The sequence below is a fragment of the Octopus sinensis genome, linkage group LG16 (assembly GCF_006345805.1).
Source record: "Octopus sinensis linkage group LG16, ASM634580v1, whole genome shotgun sequence".
Classification (NCBI taxonomy): Eukaryota; Metazoa; Mollusca; class Cephalopoda; order Octopoda; family Octopodidae; genus Octopus; species Octopus sinensis.
Window position 1 is genome coordinate 27857824 of NC_043012.1, and position 23539 is coordinate 27881362.

Sequence of the window (23539 nt, forward strand, 5' to 3'; positions counted from 1 at the left end):
ACAGGTATAAACCTGAACTTGTAATCTGGATAGAGTAACTGCAGATTTCTCAATAGTTCAGCATGGGTGTTCTCTTTTTCATTGATCTTCAGCTTTATGTTAACATCCGCTGGGCAGCTAATTTCCACAACTGTGCACAGTTTCTCTTCTCTATCCCAAATCATTATATCAGGTCTGTTGTGCTTACATTTTATTGAGGTTTTCACTGGGACATTCCACCAGTATTCCTTTTTATCATGAGAGTCTTATGGCCTCTACCATGCTGTGGGTTCTTATTTCTTTGTCCTTGGAGTTATCCTTCTGATGGATTTCATTATAGCGTATCTTAGCTACAACATTATGTCTCATCAGTAGATAATACTTTGATGACATTTTCGAACAACTGCTTATGATGTGGGTGATATCTTCAGTGTTAACTCCACAAAGTCATTAGTTATCTTATTTTACTGCTTTTCCTGCATTTCTATCCCTTTAGTGCATCAGGTACTTGGTTGTTATTCCCTGTTCCTGGATTGCAAATGTATACCCTTCAGTGGAAGATAGTAATCCAGCTATTGGTCCATGATAGACTGCTTTCAAGATCAAAGTTACTATCATCTCAGAGCTTTCTACTGACATATCCGTGCATAGTCTTCTGCTCATCTGATGATACATTGTGGTAGAGTTGTGTGACTTCTTTGGGCATGTATTCTAGGTTATCAGATAAAAAATGTTGTTCAAGGAGCTGCCTTCTAAGTCTTATGATGTTATCAGCCTCATTGGTCAGGGGATGGACTTTGACACTTGGTGGTTAAAAAAGGTTGCCAAAGGGATATGATACAACATTTGAAGACATTTTGGATCGATGTTAAGTGTCTGCTGCCTTGCTTTCGTTTTAGGTAGAGGTGGTCTACATTACTGTTGATGTGGAAATTATGTGTGCTTGTTAGTATTTTTCGAATTTTTACATCAATGGCTCAGATCTCACCAAGCATCCAATCCAATCAAGCAACCCAAATGTTGGTATGAGCCACTGTTTTATTGAATGCAGAGAGTTCTGAGGTCTGAATTTTCTTTATTCGGCTGTAATATTCTTTAGTGACACGTGTTTTGTTACACGTGCCACTGTAAGATATATTTTCATCCACCCCTAGATACCTGTAACATTCCTCGTCAGATACAGGGGAAACAATCAAATCATTAATGGAGATGTTACTAGTCTGGTTTATAGTTTGCCCCCTTTTCACTACCATATAACAACATTTATCCTAACAAAACTCCAACCCTACATCCTTTGAGAGTGTCGTAACTAGGTCAAGGCTCGTTTTCATCTCATGCATATTCTTTGCATAAAGTTTCAAGTCATCCACAAAGAAACAGTGTAAAATTTTGATGTATGTATCTAACTATGTACATATGTATAAGGGTCAGCTGAAAAGTTCATAGGGTGACCAAAATACTCTTATGGAACGTGATCAAATGATGTTTATTTTCCAATAAGTGTTTTAATGATCTTAAAACTAAAAGAAAGACAAAAGACAGATGATTTTGCTACATTTTAATGCGTATAACAATACTACTACAACAATAACCAGCCTACCTGAAATGACATTGTAATATTTACATATTGGCCAGGGGCACTTTCACATAAGCTGAAAAATAAGTTTCATTATTCAACTCCAACGTTTCTAGTTTTATCCAATTCGAAATACTAGATTTCTTCTTCAGACCCCAAAGACAATGCACTTTCTTGACTGGGAAGAGAACTATGTGCTTCACTGGTAGGATTGGAAGCAATATCACCCAAGGTTGATGATTTCCTTTGATTTGCTTGTAAAATAAATCTTTCCTCATTCGAATCCAGAGTCAAGGTATTTTTTTGGCACTGAAGGAAGTGCTGCTCTACAGTTTCTGCAACAGTCATCTTTTTCTGATCTGATCCTGAAGTTTCAGCAGTAGCAACTGAGATGCTGGACCCGTTATCAAGAGTTTGATGTCCATCAGTTACAGAGAGTATTGATAAGCATGAGTTTGTAAAACTATTTAAAGTTTCAATAAAAGATTGGTCATGCTTAACATCTGTTTTATTATTTAAGCCATGTAGTGTCTGAGGGGAAGTTCTATCATTAGTGGTTTGTGACTGTTTACAAATGTCTTTTTGATTTGGACTAGAAAATGGAAATAATATAGAGGCAGGGTTTGAATTTGTTGTCATAAATTCATCTGGTAGATGTGTAGAATTCGATGTTTCAATTATCTTCTCTAAATTATCAGGTTTTTCGTAGAAGTGTTGTTTACTTATGTAACTTCCTTCTAAATCAGTGAAAGATCTCTTCACTGTGTTTTCATCCATATCATCCAAAGGCTCTAAAGGGCAGCGGTAAACTGCAATGATTGTTGGAGACATTTTGGATTCTTGAAATGTTGATACTGTTGTCACATTGAATCTAGTTAGAATAAAAGAGAATAATTTATTAAATATGATAAGGACATAAAGAAAGTGGAATAGTTAAATGAACATTATAACTAAAAAAAAACAATGAAATAATGAAAAAATACTATTAAATAAAACAATTAAAATTCTTTTTAATATTCACTTACTTATAAGTTAATGATGGAATTAAGTCTGAAATTATAATTCTAGTCTGTGATTTAGGCACAAGAGCTTTTGGTTGCCCATTAACGTATATTTTGAAACCTGCAACAGAAGATTTGAAAGATTTATAAAGAGCTTTTCAGAATCAATTTGCTTCCATAGAACTAGTAGTTGTGTTTAGTTTGTCTAACATTATGCAGTTATGAAATAAATCTTCACCTGAGTAGACTGAAAGACAGTCAAAAGTGAATTTTCCCCACAACCAGATGAACATATATGAAGACAGGAGGAATACAAACTCCAGCAAACACACACACACATCCTACCTAGAAAAACTAATCATTTAGGGAAGGATGTTAATAATACAGGGTGTCCCAAAAGTCACTGATGGGTTTCAATTTTTAATAACTTCCTTAATTTTATAAATAAATGCATGAATCTTGATACAATATAAATGACATAATGGGAATTAATATGCACAAGTCAAATTTTGCAACACCACAAAATCACATGAAAAATGACATCATTTAAATGACAGCCATTTTCAGCTTCGCACACCTGCGCTCTTTCCAAAACTTGCACCATTAATACCCACAAGAGTTTTAGATCTCACTTCTGATTTCTCTATTGGTGTTCTTCAGTTGCACCAGAGTCTTTGGCTTCTTGACGTAAACATTCTCTTTCAGGTATTCCCACTAGAAAAAATCTGGGCTAACCAGGTCTGCGTAACGTGAAGGCCAGTTGATATTGCCATAGTGGGAGATTATTCTCTCTCTCCAGAGCACTGCTGTAAAACCTGCATTGTTTCTCTTGTGGTACGAGAGCAGTTGCCCCATCTTGCTGGAACCATGTGTAAGGTCTACTTTGAATGGCCGGATGCAAAAAGGTCTCAATCATGGATAATGGAAAGAGAAGGTTTACGTCAACAGATTGGAGACCCAGGTGCGACTGAAGAACATTAATAGAGAAATCAGTGGAATGGGGTCTGAAATTCTTGAGGGTATTATGGTGCAAGTTTTGGAAAGAGCAGGAGTGTGTGAAGCCAAAAATGACTGTCATTTAAGTGATGTCATTTTTTGTATGTGATGTAGTGAGGTTGCAAAATTTGACTTGTGCATATTAATTTCCAATATGTCCCTTATATTGTATCAAAATTGCATGCATTTATTTACCAACAGATAAGACTGTTGGTAAAAAAAACTTCCTAACATCGAGCTACAACAAGTAACCTTAGATGCCAAAAACTTTCCTAAGAATCCTGGGTGTCCCTAATAATACTGTTTTCTGAGTTGCACTAAACTAGATTTTATGCCTATATCCATCTGTTCTTCCATTCATATTGAATTCCTTTCTAGTTCTTCTGTCTAGATTTGCCAATTCAAATATGTCCAATCTACAAAAGTAGAAATACTCCCTAATTATTTACAACCTTCACTAGATTCAGGCCATTTAGCTTCAGCTTCATTAACATAGTTAACCCTGTCAGATTCTGATACTCTTCTTTCAGCGATTTTACTGTCTGGCCATCTGGTAATTGAATGCCTTCACTGCTGACTACCTGTCCCTTTTCTATCACTAATATTGCATACTTATCTATGTCAAATTCTGTACCTATATCTTTGTTGAAGAGTCTTACGGTTTGTATTAAGGAATCTATCTCTTTAATTTTTACTAAAAAGCTTCAGATCATCAATGTATTGGGTTTCACCTAAGTTCCCGCTATTTTTCTAAATTTTAGAATCTATTTTTGAATCATTTTGGAATCTATTTTTTTTCTAGTTAATTTTACTTAATTTTTGTTTATTTTCAGATCATTAAAATGGAATGTCAAGTTAAGAAAAAAGAGCATTTTCGACACCTCCTTCTATTTGCTTTTAATCAAGGTCCTAATGCCACAAAAGCAGCAAGCGACATTTGTGCTGTGTATGGAGATGGTACCATAGCTGAAAGAACTATTCATGATTGGTATGCCAAGTTCAAAAATGGAAATTTTGACCTCAAAGACACACCTCGTTCTGGCCATCCAGTTGAGTTCGATGGAGAGCTATTAAACCAACTTTTGCATGAAAATTCTCGTCAATGACAAGGGAACTGGCAGAAAAAATGGAATGCTCCCAGACTGCTATAGAGAAGCATCTTCACTTGATGAGAAAGGTTCAGAAGTATGGAGCATGGGTTCTGCATGCTTTAAGTGACAACAACAAAAATCAACGAGCCACAATATCTGCTGGTTTGTTTGCTCGTCACCGCTCAAACTCATGAACACAAGCAACGATTTCTTTACCGAACCGTTATTGGTGATGAGAAATGATGCCTATACATCAATATGAAGCAGCGTAAGGAATGGCTTAGCCTTGGTAAATAAGTGACACTATGCGTGAAACAAGATCTTCATTCGTGTAAAATGATGTTGTGCATATGGTGGGACTGGGAAGGGATTATCCATTATGAATTACTTGAATGGAACTCTATGTTCAACAGATGGAACAACTCAACATAGCTAATCGGCAGCATGGAGTTCTGCTGCACGACACTGCCTGCCCTCATATTGCCAATATGACCAAGGGAGCCATTCAAACGCATGGCTGCGAAGTGCTGCCACACCCAGTGTACTCTCCTGATTTGGCACCAACGGATTTCCACCTCTTTTGATCTCTTTCAAATAATATGTGTGGAGTTTCGTTCAATATTGATGCAGAATTGAGAGCTTGGTTAGATCAATTTTTTTAGTTGAAATCGGGTGATATCTTGTTTAATGTTGGGAAGAAGTTGTAAGCAACAAGGGTGAATACATTATTGATTAATTAATTGCTATTTTTCTTATTAAACCTTTTAAAAAATTTAAATTAAAAAAAAAAGGTGGGAACTTAGATGCCAACCCAATAGAACAAACAGTTACTTTTCCATTCACTATCTCTAAACCGATACCCTGCCTTTCCCTTTCTTAATACTAAACTGAGGGGAATTAAACATAATACAAATATTAAAGGGGATAAGGAGTCTCCCCTCTCTTCATATTAACTTTCCCAAAGGCTGTTTCATCTGAATTAGACATTTACTTTCCATTTCTTCATGATATTAACTCATTTATGCTGTCTGTAATACTGAATATTCTCAAACATTCACCTATCCTTGCTATTGTTAAATTTTTGCTTCTAGATTTCAATCGTTTTAGGACTGCTTTGTCTATGTGTTCATGTGTTCCTTTAGTCTTTTTTCTTATACGGAAAGTACATTCTGACTGTGAAGATGCTCATAAATACTTACTGAGAGCATTCCTGTTAACAGCTTCCATACCAATGGCAAACAAGTGATTGGTGTATAATTACTAGCTATATTGCCTTTGCTTTTGTCTTTCCTAAGAAGTACTGTTCTCCCTTTGGTCATCCAATTAGACACAACTCCATTCAGGCAATCCTGAAGTTGTTCCCCCAGTCCAATTAAGTACTCTTCCTAACACATTACTCATTATCATTAATATTATTATCACCTCTACCTTAGCAAAGGCGGAGGTATTGTTTTCATTTCTGTTAAGGCGGCGAGCTGGCAGAAACGTTAGCACACCAGGCGAAATGCTTAGCGGTATTTTGTCTGCCGTTATGTTCTGAGTTCAAATTCCGCTGAGGTCGATTTTGCCTTTCATCCTTTCGGGGTCGATTAAATAAGTACCAGTTACGCACTGGGGTCGATATAATCGACTTAATCCATTTGTCTGTCCTTGTTTGTCCCCTCTGTGTTTAGCCCCTTGTGGGTAGTAAAGAAATAGGTATTGTCTTCAGTTCTGTTTGTTTGTTTATAGACAACATATCTCAAGAACCACTGGATGAAACTTTGAGGGATGTTTGGCCTTGTGACTGGCATGAACTTATTAGATTTTGGGATTATCTAGTACTGGACAAGGATTCTAAATTATTTTTCTGATTTTTTCACTTAATTTTTGAGAGCGGTCAAGTTCATTTTTAGTATTCTCATTTGTGAGAGCAGCTGAGTTTATTTTAGATATTCTCATTTTAAAAATCCTCTCTGGCTAATCGTTGAGAGAAGATTGGTGTTGCTTTGGCAGAGATTTGTGCTGAGTGTCGTCGTCGTCATCATCAAGAGGACCTATGGAGAGGTCATCCATTTCATGGGTTCAAGGAGTAGATTGTAAGTGTAAGCATAAAATGTCTGAATACATATTGTATTTATTGTGTGTCAGTGGAGGTGTTAAAAATAAAGAAGAAATAGGGAGAAAAATATGAAAGGAACTATCAAATTAGAGTCACAAAAAACAGTGTTCAACATCATTTTGGTCAAATGTGGGAGAGTGTTTGCGTGCACTTGTCCACACTGTTGAAGTGGATGCATAGAGTAGTTGGATTGTTAATTGTGTGTGTGTGCATATCTTACATAGTGTCTTTTGTTTCATGCCTGTATTTGTGTATGGAGACTATGTTTCTTTGTGTATCTGGGGATGTGTTTGTTTGCGCGTGCATTAGATTCATTTGGTTTTATCATATGTACAATGTGTGCCCACGGTACTTCCAGCTTACATGTACAAATTTGGGATTTATGGTCAGATCAAGTGGTTTTTGTATTTTATTTTACTTGTTTCAGTCATTTGACTGCGGCCATGCTGGAACACCACTTTTTAGTCGAGTAAATTGACCCCAGGACTTATTTTTTGTAAGCCTTGTACTTATTCTATCGGTTTCTTTTTGCCGAACTGCTAAGTTATGGGGATGTAAACACACAAGCATCACATATCAAGCGATGTGGGGGGGGGATGACAAACACTGACACACACATATACATACGACGAGCTTCTTTTAGTTTCCGTCTACTGATCCACTCACAAGGCTTTGGTCGGCCCGAGGCTATAGCAGAAGAAACTTGCCCAAGGTGCCACGCAGTGGGACTGAACCCGGAACCATGTGGTTGGTAAGCAAGCTACTTACCACGCACCCACTCTTGTGCCTATGTATACATGATTGCAATCTATTTATATTTTGAAGGCATCCATGTCTTTGGTGGTGTGCATGAGGTTGGTTTGTGTTTAGTTCATCTGCATAATTGGATGATTGTGCATGGATGTGCCCATGCTCTAGTGGACGGATGTGGAGGTAAGCTTTAGAGAGATGTTGTGTACATGCATGCACACCTACTCATATACACTCTCATGCCCCAGCACCTTTAACTCCTCACGTGGCAGATTTAAAACAAAAAAAAACTATGTGAAACTAGACAAATTTTTTTCATCTGGTTGCTCAGGAAAGTATTAGGATTTAAATATTGCATAAATTTATTTAAATATTTATGTTATCATTATCATATGAAAGCAAAAATGAGGTATCTTGTCTTCTGTAAAAAAATTAAATAAATTGAAAAAAACTGGAAAGACTGTTTTAAATAAAAGGGATAAAATAAAAGCAAAGAGACATTACTTGCTTTACTTGTGGTACTTTTCTTTCACTACATGGCTCCTTTGAATGAAATGCTTCAAAACATGGAGTTACACATAATGGGATTCTTTGCAAACTGGCTTTCCATTTTTTTTGCATATTCCACACACTTTCTTCTTTTCTGTGAGAGGAATATCCATGGGAAAATGTCCAGATGAGTACTGAGTAGAGTGAGATGAAGATGGTCATCCAGCTTGTTGACGAGGAACATCAATGTGATTTTCTTTGAAGAGAGAATCAATAAGTTCAAGTCTGTATTTCATATGAGACATTAGTTTTGCTGTGGCGGCATTCATTTGAGTCAATGATTCTTTATAAAGTATGTATGAATTCCACACTGCCAGTCCATCATGTGAAAAAAATACCTTCTTGTACCACCTCTTTCCACGTTTTGCGGGATACGGGGTAATCAACGAAATGTTGGCCGAGTTCGTCAACTCCACCCATAGTGAAGTTGTAATCATAAACCACTTGTGGCTTTATTATCTGTTTTCTTGGAATGCTTACATCTATCATAGATGGATTATGAATGGTAGAGATCATACTAACATCTTTTTTATCCATCACCTTTCCTTAGTGCCATCACCTTTCCTCTTTGAAAAGCACAAATTTCACCTTTTTTTTTAGCTATGTTTGCTTGATTTCTTTTGGCAAATCCTGTCTTGTGAGATGTATTGTTCACAGAAAATCTGTGTAATTAGCTACTAAAATATCTGCTAGTTGTGATTAGGCATAAAAATTGTCCACAGTTAGGCGATATCCTTTTCTCAGCAAAGTTCCACAGGATTCATCACTATTCATGGTGTTATAGTAAGTTCGTGATATTTGTTGCTAATTTGGGTTCCCTTTTCACAACAAATCATAAATGTCCACACACAGCCAGTGTCAGATTCACATAACATGAAATATTTAACTCCAAATCTATTCCTCTTCAATCTGCCTTTGTATAACATGAGGCTCTCATCAATAGAAATGTCTCATTTTGGAGTGTACAAACGCTGGAACTACTGCTGTAGCTTAGAGTATATATTATATATTTTATGCAACTTAGGATTTGGGTGACTTGCTTTGTCATAAGAGTCATTATCAACGAAATGTAGATATTGTTTTATTTTACAAAATCGCTTTAGAGATATGACAGTTCCATAAATTGGCTGTTCAAGAAGAGGATGCTTTGACCAGTGCATTTCCAAATCTGGTGCCTTTATAATAGCTCCTAGCATGTTCACAGCAAAAAATAAACACATTTCCCTGTCTGTAACAAGGTGCCAATTCTTATCTCTGGGTGAAGTTTGTCTCGCTGCACATAAAGTCAACTAAATCATCAAACTAAAAGGAAAAAAAACCCCCAAAAAATCCAATACATCACCCTCAATTGATATTCCTGGGTCTCCAATGAAAGGAAATGTTGGAGTAAAAGGCATAAGATTATCTCCAACAGGAAGCTGATACCGTTGCCTGGTAGCAAGCAAGGAATCATCATTACTATCATTATCATCATCATCTCAGAGAATAACTTCTGGATCCAGAAGAGTCAAGATTAGCAAAATCCATGTTATCAATTTCACTGTTGCTGCTCTTTTAGAAATAAAAAGCAAAAATGCAAAATCTGTCCTTGGAATAAGCGAACGTGTGTGCTAATGATGACTGACTGGTTAGTGCAATGATGTGAGATGTGAGACATGTGGCTGAAGTGAGAGCATGAATGGCATGACGCGCAACCAGGCGTATGATTACGACAAACAGATTTGTCTACGTCTGAAAAGCACTGTAGAAGAGTTGAGTTGGACGAGATATTCTGTCGCAGCCATTATTTGAGAGAATAACTTTTGGACGAGATATTTCATCCAACTCTAAAAAAAGTCAAACATGCAAAAACAAGATATCTTGCCATTGCCAGGCAAGGAGTTAATGCCTGCACAATAATTTTAATCATATTAATAAACCTCAGTCCTAAATATTGCATTGGTTTGGAAAAAGAAACATAAAACAGAATAAGGGGATATCAAGTTTAATAACAAGATTAGCTGTCATGTAGATTGATGTAGAATAAATATATTTACTTTTGTACAGTAAATGCATTAAATAAAAGAGAAAGGTAAAGAGGATGAGATTCATAATGGCTATAGCCAGCATATTGTCATTGTTTTACATCAGCTTTTTATGCTGAAATGAATTGGACGGGCCATTTTTGCACTCCTCCATGCATACATACACAAACTACAACCCTCCAAATCAGGTGCAAACCCATCTACCAACACTAATTGCTTAGTACTTTGCACTAAGTACTAAGAACATGTGTGAAAGAGAAATTGACCCTCCACAATATCCAGGAAGCTTTCTAAAAAGTAGTTGGCAGCTTCTGTTACCCAGGGGATCTAATTATCAGTGGGTATCAGTGTACTGAATGCATAGTAGCCATAGTAAGAATAGACTGGTAGTATAATAATGTTATCATTAGTTGCTCCAAAAGAACCTAATTAAAATATTACTTAAGAGGGAAAAGGCAGTGAGCTGGCAGAGTTGTTAACACACCAGACAAAATGTTTAGTGGCATTTCATTTGTTTCTATGTTCTGAGTTCAAATTTCACCAAGGTCAACTTTGCTTTACATCCTTTTGGGAGTCAATAGAATAAGTACCAGTTGAATATTGGGGTTGGTGTATTTGACTAGCTCCAACCCCCAAATTTCAGGCCTTGTGCCTATAGTTGAAAGGATTATTTAACAGGAAAATATTTCAAAACTTTATGAGTGGATTTCAAAGATGGAAACAAAAAGAAGCCTGTTGAACGTGTGTGTGTGTTTGTGTACCTACATTTGTGTCTCCTTGTCCTGATATCATTGATTGTTGTAAATGACATTCAATTCCAATATTCTATAGAAAAATATTTCCTTGTTTGGAAACAGGTAACTGCTGATGACAAGAAGGGTATTTGGCTATTGAAAATTTGCCCCAATAAACTCCATCTGACCCATGCAAGCATGGAAAAGTGGACATTAAAAAGACAATGTGGATAAGTTTGCTAACACACACCATTGAAAACAAAAATAGTAAAAATTTTGCAAAGATTTTGAAGAAAGTGAAAGAATAAACCTGTAAACTTACCTAAAAGTTTATCTGCCCTTAAATTTTCCATATTATTTACTAAATTCCAAGAAAGTACAACAGCCTTTTTTGATGTTGATACAAGAGTAAAATCTGCTGGAGGGAAAGTCTCATGGACTATTTCTTGAGAAACTGGGTTCACTAAATTCCTTTCAGTAATTTTACATTCAATACTTTTGGAATCTACAAGTAAAAAATGACTTTTTGAAATGTCAAATTCAAATCCAAATCCAACCAAATATATGAAGAATAATTTGTATAGCTTAAGGCAGCAAGATGGCAGAATCTTTAGCATGCTGAACAAAATGCTTTGTAACATTTTGTCTATTTTTTACATTCTGAGTTCAAATTCTGCCAAGGTTGACTTTGCCTTTCATCCTTTCGGCATTGATGAAATAACTACCAGTTATTCCTCCCCATAAATTTAAGGCCTCGTGTCTATAATAGAAATGATTATCATTTAATATAGTTTATTAATGCTGCTAACCTTTAGCACACTAGAATACTTTCCTCTGCCACTGTATTATTTTTGAAGGACAAAAGATGCGAGCACCGACTGTTTTAAAATTGTTATAACTTTTGTTGTATTGTGCGTACAGACTTGATTTTTTTGTATACTAATAAAAGAAGGGATGAATGATATTTTTATGTAAAGCATTAAGGAATAAACAAAAGAGTTGCCCCTGAGAAATGTACCTCCTTGAGGCCAGTACTTTCTTTAAACTATCCAGCTATGGATGATAATATCTACTCAGCACATCCTCATTATTACCTCGAATAAGTTCACCATCTATATCTGCCTGAGTAAATCCTTCAAAACTGTCATCTGAGTCAGAATCAAATAAGAATCCTTCCAGAAAACCTTAAAATGCAGGAGTGGCCATTTTCGGTCAGTAAAAAACACCCAAAACTAAGTTTGATTTCAAAGCTTGATTACCTTGTGGTTAGTATGTAAACAAAAGTTTAGCGTTGTTCAGAATTGAAAGTAGCCTATTTACAACTTGAAATAGCAGAAATGAAATTAGTGATGTGTTTATTTTAAGCACCCTTCTCAAGATGACAAAATGCACCTGCAGCAACAGTGTGGAGAAGGTTAATTATTAATGTGGTTATAACTATATCTTTCTATGTAGTACTTGTTACAACACACAAACTTTATCTTGTATCAATTTCTCTCTACTAATTAATACGAAGTTTTTCTGCTTAGATTTACTAAAGAAAATTGCATTTGCTGCAGTAAAAAAAAAAAAAAAATTGTCTAGATTTTCTACAGAGTCAAATCTGACTACAGTTTTAAGAAATGTCTCACCAAGATGTCCAACTAAGAGATGAGAATTCTAAGAAAACAAAAGAGCTTAAGTCTTCTTATGCTTCCATCTGCCTTACACATTCCAACATCATTTCAAAGTAGTTTCTTGTAATACACTTACTATGAAACTCTTATCATTACCCAACCTTGTTCAGAAAATGCATATGGAGAGCCCAATCTCCATATCCATATTCTTGTAAGTCCCATACTTATATACATTGATGATCCTGATCTTTTACGTGGCTCAAACAGTCACAAGGTGTGTTCCTATATTTCATGAAAACCAAAGCTACCATCAATTTGCAATTGAGAAATTTACCCCTTACGTCACAGACTAAGAAAATAGCACTAGTCATGATGGGCTTTGTATATTTGTACTCCAGTGTCACTTTGATGGCATGCACTGCTCTCTCACCCAATAATAATCCTTTCTACTACAGGTACAAGGAAGGGGCTAGTCAATTACATCAACCCTAGTCTTCAACTGGTACTTATTTTATTGACCCAAAAGGAAGAAAGGCAATGTGGAATTTGGTGGAATTTGAACTCAGAATGTGAAAACAGAAGAAATGCCACTATGCATTTTATTTGGTGTACTAACGATTCTGTCAGCTCACCACCTTAATATTAATAATAATCCTTTCTGCTAAAGGTACAAAGCTTGAAATTTTGGAGGAGGGGACTAGTCGATTACATTAACCCTAGTGTTTCACTGGAACTTAATTTATCAACACTGAAAGGATGAAAGGCAAAGTCAACCTTAGTAGAATTTGAACTCAGAACATAGCAGCAGACAAAATATCGCTAAGCATTTCACCTGGCATGCTAACGATTCTGCCAACTCACTGCCTTACTTAATAATAATAATAATAATAATGATCCTTTCTACTATAGGTACAAGACATGAAATTTGAGGGAAGGGACTAGTCTGGTACTTATTTGATCGACCCTGGAAGGATGAAAGGCAAAGTTGACCTCAGTGGAATTTGAACTCAGGACGTAAGGGCAGACGAAATACCTATTTCTTTACTATCCACAAGGGGCTAGACACAGAAAGGTCAAACAAGGACAGACAAATGGATTAAGTCGAATACATCAACCCCAGTGCGTAACTGGTACTTAATTTATCGACCCCGAAAGGATGAAAGGCAAAGTCGACCTTGGCGGAATTTGAACTCAGAACGTAGCGGCAGTCGAAATATTGGTAAGCATTTCGCCCGGAGTGCTAACGTTTCTACCAGCTCGCTGCCTTAAGGCAGATGAAATACCGCTAAGTATTTCTCCAAGCCTTCTTAACAACAACAACAACAACAGCAAAAGCAACAGCAACAACAACAGCAGCAGCAGCAGTTATTCATAGTGATTCATTAAGAAATGGAAGCAGCTAACCATGTATGAAAAACTTGGTTGCTTCCAAGTGATTGCAAAAAAGCTTTCTTCTTCATTTTAGATAAGGGAAGGCAGAGACCAGCCAAAGGATCTACTTTGAGAATCTCTCTCCCTCTTCCTGTCAGAATAACAACTATAGAGGGACAACTGTCAATGCTGGTACCATAAAAAATATTCACAGTAGGTTGAGTAACTGTGTTAAAAACCAGTCAGTGGCTAGTTGTTGTTATTTAGCCCCAGGCCAGACCTACTAAAGCAGACAGGTCTATGATCAAAGACTATTCCAGATGTTATCACACCATCATTATGTATAGAACAGTGTAACTGAAACAACATTATCCAATGGGTCTTTTTATATGATGGCAGTGTGTTTGAAGAAAACTTCACTGCTATTTCTAGTAGGTCCAATGACAATATAGAAGCTTCCTCATTGAATTACTGCTATCAAATAATATAATGATGTAAAAGTTGATTTATTTGGAACAATTTGAGAGACACATGATGTGTGTGTATAGGGGGGGGGGTCGTCATCAACATCATCATTTAACATCCACATTGAGCTCTAATGTTAGCTTTGGGGTAGTTTTTACAGCTGGATCCCCTTTTTAAAGCTAACTACTTAAAGGAGTGTACTGGGTGCTATATTTGTAGCACTAGCGATGTAGTTGTGTAATTTGCAACACAGAAGAAAACAAGGAAAAACAAAAAGAAAAAGCTCCTACTGCTAAGTGGGGATTATCTGTGATGGGAAAGGTGGCTTTGCACCAAGTGTTGAAAGGCTAATGTATACTAGAGGGTCAGCACCAGCACAAATGCCTCGCTATAGAGGAGTCACTTGGATGAAGGAGATAAAAGGAAGGTGAGCGTAAGAGAGGATATGGACAGCGGGTCATGGGAGGAAAGGAGAGAATGGATATATTCATAAGGGTGTGAAGGGGGGGTAACAGATGGTTAAAGATGGGGGTAGTGATGAATATGGTGAGTAATGAAGAAGGGTGGAGGTGCAGTTGAAGGGAGACACCAGTATAGAGAGGGGGTAAGGTAAAATATATATGACTGGTTCAGGAACAGATCAGAAAGTAATAGAATGATGTGAAAGATGCAGAAGTGACAGAGAAGGGGCATGCTGATAGATAATAGAGGGCATTGAGAAGGATAGCAGATATGTGTTAAGAATTTGCATAGCAGAAGGAAGAGAGTAGTGGCTGAGGGCATAGGAAGGAAATGATTGTAGAAATAGTGTGGGCAGAGATAATAATGAGAAATGGAAGTGGTTCTGGGAGACGGGGGTATGCAATATGTGCTGATTCAGCTCTCAGATGATTACAACAGCCAAGTAATACCATACATAGTAGAGTGATAAGTGTTAGAAGATGTGAGTAGGGGGAAATATCAGAGAGGCAGTGGGTTTTTAGGATATCATTTTTGCTGTGATGGTCAGGTCTTCTTGACCACTGCAAATTGCCAATCATCTTGGTCCTTTGTCATATGCTCTGTAAGGCTCTGCATTTTGAGATCCACCTTCAATAATTTGTCCCATGTCTTCTGGGGGGGGGGCTCCCTTTTCCATATGTTTCATCCATATTAAGCATTTGGACTTCTTTATGGAACTGTCCTCATCCATATGCATCATATGATCAAGCCAATTCAGTCTTTTCTCTTGCACACTACATGTGATTTCTCTTATGCCCAATTTTTCTCTCAGTACATTAGCATTTTGTCCTCCGTGCATTCTGACATTGTTCATCCAATGGAGTGTACTAGTTTCATTCGTCTCTAGTCTTGAGATGTCCTCTGAATTCAGGGCCCATGTTTCACTACCATATAGCATTGCTGTTCATACACAAGCATCATACACTCTGCCTTTCACTCATAAGGGAGACTGTTGACAACAGCGGTAATAGCTCCCAGAACTTTCTCCATCCTATTCTAGCAACTATATTATCAGAACATCCCCTTCTACTGCTAATTAGATTGCCCAGGTAATGGAAACTATCTACAACCTCGAAGGCATTTGAGAAAATCTAATTTCCATCAGTCTTTAGGGCACCTGTGCATCTTTCACATACAAACACTACTTTCTCTGTTAACATTGCTGTGATTCCTTTGCACTTCTTGAAGTCCATAGATTGCACTGGGTACACCAGATGGGATTCCTGCCTTCACCTTTCCTACATATTTAACAGGGCTATTTTACCTGAAGGAAGTAGAATCCTACTAGTTTTCATGCTTACTAGAATTTTGGTCTTTGCTAAGTTAATTTTAAGGCCCTTTGATTCTAGGATTTACTTCCGCACTAGGAATTTCTTTTCTAATTCTGTTACAGATTCCACTATGAAAACAAGTTTATCAAGGGGCAGCTAGTCTTGAAATTTTCTGCTCTGCCCTGGAGAATAATGAATTGGAGGGGACTGAGAACAAGCCCTAGTGAACACCTGCCTGTACACTAAATTCACCACAGTAGTCATGGTTATGGACATGGCTTGTCTAATTCTGTTTCTAATCAGTTGGACAATAAAATCCCTATAACTTTTATGCTCTGGTCCAGCAATGTAATACCTTTGTAATACTTTTATTTATTATCTAAGCCATCTCTTTTACTGTTGTAACATCTGACTTATAATGCTGCTACACCAGTCATTAGGGATAATACCTTTCTGAATAATCTGATTAATTATACATATGACTAGACTGGATCCTATCTGCAAAATATTCTAAGTATGTGAGTGGTAATTCCCAGTAGACCAGGGGCTTCCCTGTCTTCATATCCAAACACCCTGACTACCTCAATCACCTTATCTACCTATTTCTTTACCAAAAATATATGCCCACCACCTATTCATTTAGAAGAATTTGTATTTATGTTCCTTGCCACAATCAGTCTATATGAGACTCCTGTCCATTGTGCCTTTTGCACACATCTACATGTCTCTATTCAAGTATTTCAACAGTCTCACCAGACCTATTTTTCATTGTATGAACATTGATTGTAGTGGCTTAAGTTTGTGGACTTGTGAAGCATGAAAGGGTAGTCTGAGGACTGTTTTCAGTATCTGCAAGAAAGACTTTGCGGGCATATGCAGCAGGTCCTTATGCATGTCAGTGTAAACAGATATTGACTACAACATGAAATGTGATTTCCTTCAGTTCCACAAAGCCTCCATGGATAAGCAACTACTAGTAGAGAGGTGGGTAGACAGGGATGAGAAAGGGAAATTCTTTCTTGTCAATAGGTAGCTTCTGACAGTGGAGAGGTTGTGGAGCCTACCATAACAATATATATATATATATATATATATATACAGGAAAAATAGTTTGATAAGTGCTAACACCCAAAACTCTTGGCCCTTGAATCACTCTGTTGCTTCTGCAAAATATCAATATATATTTATAGTGCACCTCTTTCATAATATCATTGAGAGAAATTTTTAAGCTACTTACCATTACAGACAAACAGATAGATAGCATGAATTACATACTAAAGGCATGGAAACTTCGAAGGGAAAATTAGGGAAGTTGTGAAATGAAGTAGGGTCCCTATGATAATTACTGCCTCTACCTTGGAAATTAGCATAGCTGTTTTTTGTATCTATCTCTTAATACTGTTTATGATCTGGCAAGCATGGCAGCCATTTCTGGTGGTCAATCTCCTCTCTTCTTCCTGTTGGTGCCTTATATATAAACCCCTTTGGACATGCATTGTCCTCAAAGTTACTCTGCTTGCTCTTTCACTTCTGTACCAGAACCTCTCTTGGAAACTCTTCCTCCTCTCAGTAATCTTTCATCTACATTACTGCAACACACATGCACCAAAATGTGATTGAAGAGTACCTATCAACTAATTAATTAACCATTTTAATTTTATTAACAAAGCTTGCATAGCACTCACTTTAAGCAGATGCAGCTAGTGCAACACGTATGAATGATGAAAGATTAAATGTAAAGACAACTGTTATGCCATGTCTCTTGACAAACGCTTGTTGAAACCTTCCTTTCAAATGCAGAATGCCATCCCGCTTCTCTGTGCTCCCTCCCTCTTCCCCTTCACATCCCTAGAGTTGGCACTGTCAATATAGGCACAATGAAAGTTAGGTCTGGTGAGATTGTTGAAATGCTTGAATGGAGGTGTGTCCATGTAAACTGTTTTCAAGAAGTAAGGTGGTGGGGTGCTTCAGCCAGGTTCCTCAGGGATGAAAAACATAAGTATGAAATATTCTGGGAAGGCAACAGTAATGAAGTGGGTGGTGTGGGTACACTCCTAGCTGAGAAATGGGTGGATAAAGTCATTGAGTTAGTCAGAGTGTGTGATAGAGTACTTGGGTTTAGACTAATTTTAAAAAATAGTACAGTGACAATTATCTCTGCCTATGTTCCCCAACTGGGCCTGCCAAATGAACAAAAAGATCGTTTTTATGATATTCTTTTGCTGACCACCTCAAAAACAAACAACTGTGACCTCTTCATGGCTTGTGACTTCAATTGACATGTTGGGCAGCTACCATGTATCTTTTGCAGTGGCATGGTGGCCATGGAGTTGGTTCCTGGAGTTGATTCCTGTAGTAAGGTGGAAACAAGGTTTCTGGAGTTCTGTGATGTAAATAATCTTATGATCTGCAACACCAACTTTGCCAGTCACCTGATAATCTATCAATCAGGTGGCAAAGCTAGCCAAATTGACTACATTCGCACCAGAAAGTGAAGAATGTACCCCTCAATATAGGTTAGTCATTAGCGACTTTAGACTACAGGCTAGATAAATTTCAAGAAGCAGAGACTATTTTGGAAAAGAAAGTTCCGGAAGCTTAAGGATCCTTTGAATAGTCAGAGATTTAGAGACATTATAACTGAAGCATTTAATGAGAAGGAAGAGGAGTTAGAGATATGTAATGTAGAATGTAACTAGAAGTTCATATGAGACAACTTACTGAGCTACAGACCAAATTTGTGGCTGATGCAAAGTCCCAACCAGACCTGGGGTGACATGGTGGTGGAACAGTGTAGTTGGCAAGACTATTAGAGCAAGAACTATATCAGTTAGTTAGAAGGGAAGCTGGGAGGCAGGTATACTTAACTTGGGGAGAAGCAAAAAGGAAGAAGTTTGCCAATGTTCTGAGGTGTGAGGACAAGCAGGTTGATGTGTTTCAGTTTGCAAGAGTGTGTGTCAGAGAAAACTGTGATGTTGTGTGTTTGCATGGATGATGGTTTTCTTGCAGTTGGTGACTCTGCAAAGAAAGAGGCTTGGAAGTGCCACTACGAAAGGCAGATAAATGTAGACCTAACAGAGGGACCAGCTATATAAATAGACAGTAACATGGTAGATGAAGCTATGAAGAATATGAAGACAGAGAAAGCCCCTGGCCTATCAAGAATCACCACATCTGGTGGAGTGGGATATGGTCTAGTTATTGTATAGTTAATCAGGCTTGAAAGGAATGAAGCTAGTATGCTCCATTGGATGTGCAATGTCAGTGTGCATGTATCACTGACTGTGAGTGTCTCAAAAGAAAAACTGGGTATAATGATGATGATGATGGTGATGTGAAATGTGAAACAATGAAGGAAGTCACTTATTAGAACATGAGGGTGAGAAAGGGAGAAGAACAGAGAGAAGAGAAGAGAGAAACTTCAGTTAACTGAAAACTGAGAGATCAGTATACCTGGTTTGGCTGCCACAAAAAAAAAATGAAGTACATGTTTCATAATATCCTGATGCAAAAGAATATGAGAATTGACAGAAGAACCATTTACTTTACTACAATTAAGAAAGATCAATAAATGCACAGACAAATACAAGCATAACTGAAATTGGGAGGCACCCATTTTATAATACATATATTACAAGTGTAATATACACATACAAAGTGCTCCATAATTGCCCTGAATGTATCTTTTCTGTCTCATGATATAAATTACAATGCATATTAAAGTCAACTCTGATCATACCCCAAACACCATCATTAATTTCTTTTCTAGAACAAAGAGCTGCATTGTTTTCCAAGAACATCTTTGGTGAATCTGATAAAGATGAAAAAAAAAAAAAATTATGGTAGTTTTTAAAAAAAAATTTTGTTGAAGAATAATTATGGACTTGTATGGCTATAAATGTGTTTTAATATTAATAAAATATAAAATTTCTATTCAAATCGGTTTTTTAGTATGAGAATTTCTAACAATATAACGTTTAATATGTAATTATTATCGACTATTAAAAAAATCATAACATGAAAAGATATCAAATTTAGAAAAGTAACAGTTTAATATCAATCCTATGTTTGGTTGGCATCAATACTGAAATATTCAACCTGAAGTCTGTTGTTGATGATGATGATGATCATGACAACATAATTAACTTAAACGATACTTTATTTCGTTTTGGGATTTGGTTTGCAAGATTCTTTCTATGAGTTCGTGTGTTGAAGCATATTCTATTGTGTCTGGGGAGAGTTATTTTCTCTGGTAAAGTTTCTACTTTTTTTACCAGTGAGTGTGCTATATTATAAGACACAAAGAGAAAATGACTCTCCCCAGACACAATAGATTAAATGATACTGATTTCCTGAAATTAATTCAAGCCAGTACTTGGTATTAGACGATTTTAAATACTTCTTGATTTTTGGAATAGAGTTGATAAAAAGAATGTATTGTCATTGTCATAGATATTTTTCACATTCACACGCATAGCTGTGTGGTAAGTTTGCTTCCCAAACACATGATTTCAGGTAGTAAATCCTTTTCAGTAGATTTGTTAGATGGAAACTTAAAGAAGCTCATTGTGTGTGTGTGTGTGAGACTCTCCTTAATTTGGCATTGTGAAATAGTTGTAAACAAGTGTTACTGTTATAAAAATAGTCCCTGTCTACTCAAGGGGAAAAATTACTTACTTGGAAACATACAAGGGTCAGCAGCAGGAAGGGCATCCAGCCATAGAAAATCTACCTCAACAAATTCTTTCCAACCAATGCTATCATAGAAAAGTGGACATTGGAATGACTTCTTCTGCTGGCTTAGATTAAATGACAGTAATATAAGATCATTATTAACTCTTAAAGTCCAGTAATGTTATCTGTATATAAATTTCCCAATTTTGTTAGAAACTAGAAATTTTGATGAAATGCAGTTAGTTCAGCATAAAAATCCTCAAAATATAACCATTCCATGAATCTGGAGGAAATCTGCCAATACAGCATGATGATTGTTTATGTACATTATGAATGTAGTTTTGATTCTTTTATTTTTACCTGTTGTCATTTCATTTTACCTGCCAAGATATGCTGAATAGAGTTAAGGTGATTACATAAAAATTATTTTCACTTATACTCAGAAGTTATTATTTCTTGGACAAAAAATTCCTGTATTCCTAAATTTGTGATCCACTTATTCTGTGTGACTTGGAAACTGTATAACTCCCATTATTTACTTTTATTACAATAACTATGCTCTCCTCATAAACCAACCAGTATGTAGGGACTTTACATTTGAAATATATTAGCAAATTAATGTTTTTATAAAATCCTTACCAGTTTCTAACAAAAGCAATATGAACTTCATGCAAACTCTATTCCTGTTCACTGAAATATCACACTAATTATCTTATCCAAGTTCAAGCTCTCTTTATCTTATAAAATCACTAATAAATAAAAACAAATGTTTAATCAACAATATCACCAAAATTCTAACTCATCACTTGAGGTATTAATCACTATTATGCAACAAAACCTTGTAAATTAAGTCAATCCAATGAGTAATCCAAACTTAGCTAATATGATAAATTACACTGATAATAATTTCACCCAAATTTCATTAATCAACTTTTGGAAGCAATTTTATATTCATTTTCTCGAGATAATATGTTTTAAAGAGCCCTTATATGATTTGCAAAAAATATCATTCATGATAGAATAATACTCAATTAAAATGATATTACTTTGTTTTTCATGTTTTTTCAGAATAGCATAGGTTAGATGAATATATTATTGATATACTGTTTTACAGCCAGATGTGCCTTCCTATCACTAAACCTTATCTGTTTTCCAAGTTAGGAATCTCTCAATCCTCATATCTTCATATGTACTTTTATCCCAGGTGCAAAAAAACAATTCACACATGAATAGAGAAATAACCTTTCTAATGAAAGAAATACCTTTATTTTTTGCTTCAAAATACTTGAAACTGCCCATCATAAATGCGTGAAGTGTTTCATGAAGATGTTTTACCTAAAATTTAAAAGATAAAAAATGTTCATATTATCATTTCATTCCTTGCAACACTACTATACGCACATTCTTATTTAACCACAAGCATAAAGAAGAAGCATATCTCAACCACGTGGTTTCAAGTGCAGTTCCACTGTGTGGTACCTTGAGCAAATGTCTTTTATTCTAGTCCTAGTCCAGGGCAGACTAAAGCCTTGTAAATGGATGTGGTAGATGGAAATTGAGAAAGAGAGAGAGAGATAGAGAAAGAGAGAGAGAGAGAGAAAGTGTATGTGTGTGCGTGCACGTGTGTGTGTATGTGTGTGCGTGCTTGTGTCTCTTTGTCTTGACATTGTGCAATAGTTGTAAATGCACATCACCATGTACATACCAGCAGTGTCCTTTGGTTTGAAGTTTCAGTGAAAACATGTCTCAGCATGGGAAATACTACTTTGCCTAGAAACAGGTGAGGGTTGGACGAACAGAGCACACCTGGCCATAGAAAATCTGCTGCAACAAATTCAGTCTAACCCATGCAAGTATGGGAAAGTGGGGGGAATATTGTGTGTATACATGTAATTTGATTTATAAATCTCTTTTTGCAAATTTACCTTGTTTTTATTTGTTATTTATCTGTAAGGTGTATGAAAAATTTAGATTAATTTGTATTGTTATGGTATGGATATTTCATTTTCTAGTTTCCTTCAAATATAAATTCCAATGTTTCATTGTTTTACCTTTATGGCACACTTGTCTTTTGTGCATCAAGTTCAACTGATAGATAATGCAAAAATTTGAACAAATTTTCTATATTGAAATTTTGCTGTATACCCAATTGAAATATTGAAATAAAATTTAAATAACTATATTTTGTTGAATTTACCTGTATTTACCTGAAATTAGATTCATAATGAGGCAAAAATTATGCAATAGATTTGGTTAAGAATCTTCTGTAAAATTGGGTTTCAGAATTTACATTTATATGTTGATAAATAGTTAGAAATGTAGTTCAAAAAGGGTCATGGCAAGACAAGATTTCACCAGCTTTTGTTCCTTTTGGGCCTTCCATTTGAGATTTATTTTCACATAAATTCTAAAAAGTCCTGCCTAGTATCTCTAGAGCTCTCTTGCCATTTGGCATTTCTTATGTATTTGTTAGAATCCTGAACTCTTGGCATTATTGCAAACAGGTGCATCCTTTGAATCCAACTCCAAAAGGAACTTGAAAGCAGAATATGCTGTACAATCCCCAGGAAGAAGTGTGGTTGCAATGCCTGAAGAAAAACTTTATATTGATAGACTTTGTCAAACAATAAAACTGATAAAGAATGTCTTCTCAGATACACCATGAATACTGAAGTAGCAAATTCCAGCTTCTTCTTGTCAAACCCTGTTAAAAATAACAGAAGAAACTGCCCTTTTGCATTTTGCATTTGATCTGTATATCCTGTTTTCATGCATCTTCAGCAAGGTCCTCATGATACTTAAGCCAAAGCTGCATTTGTAGTGTTTTAAGAATATGATGA

General features: G+C 36.2%; 1 protein-coding gene across 1 annotated transcript in view; it reads right to left on the minus strand.

The window, feature by feature from the left end:
- Positions 1 to 1446: 1446 nt before the first annotated feature.
- The window catches only part of LOC115220496, a 28055-nt gene continuing 5962 nt past the window's right edge, over positions 1447 to 23539 (minus strand). The window contains exons 3-7 of the mRNA XM_029790628.2: positions 21962 to 22034; positions 19765 to 19836; positions 11124 to 11306; positions 2581 to 2677; positions 1447 to 2426 (exon numbers count right to left, since the gene is read on the minus strand). Coding sequence (XP_029646488.1) covers positions 1691 to 2426; positions 2581 to 2677; positions 11124 to 11306; positions 19765 to 19836; positions 21962 to 22001 — 1128 coding nt within the window. The 5' untranslated portion in view covers positions 22002 to 22034 and the 3' untranslated portion in view covers positions 1447 to 1690. The remainder of the gene's footprint in view (positions 2427 to 2580; positions 2678 to 11123; positions 11307 to 19764; positions 19837 to 21961; positions 22035 to 23539) is intronic.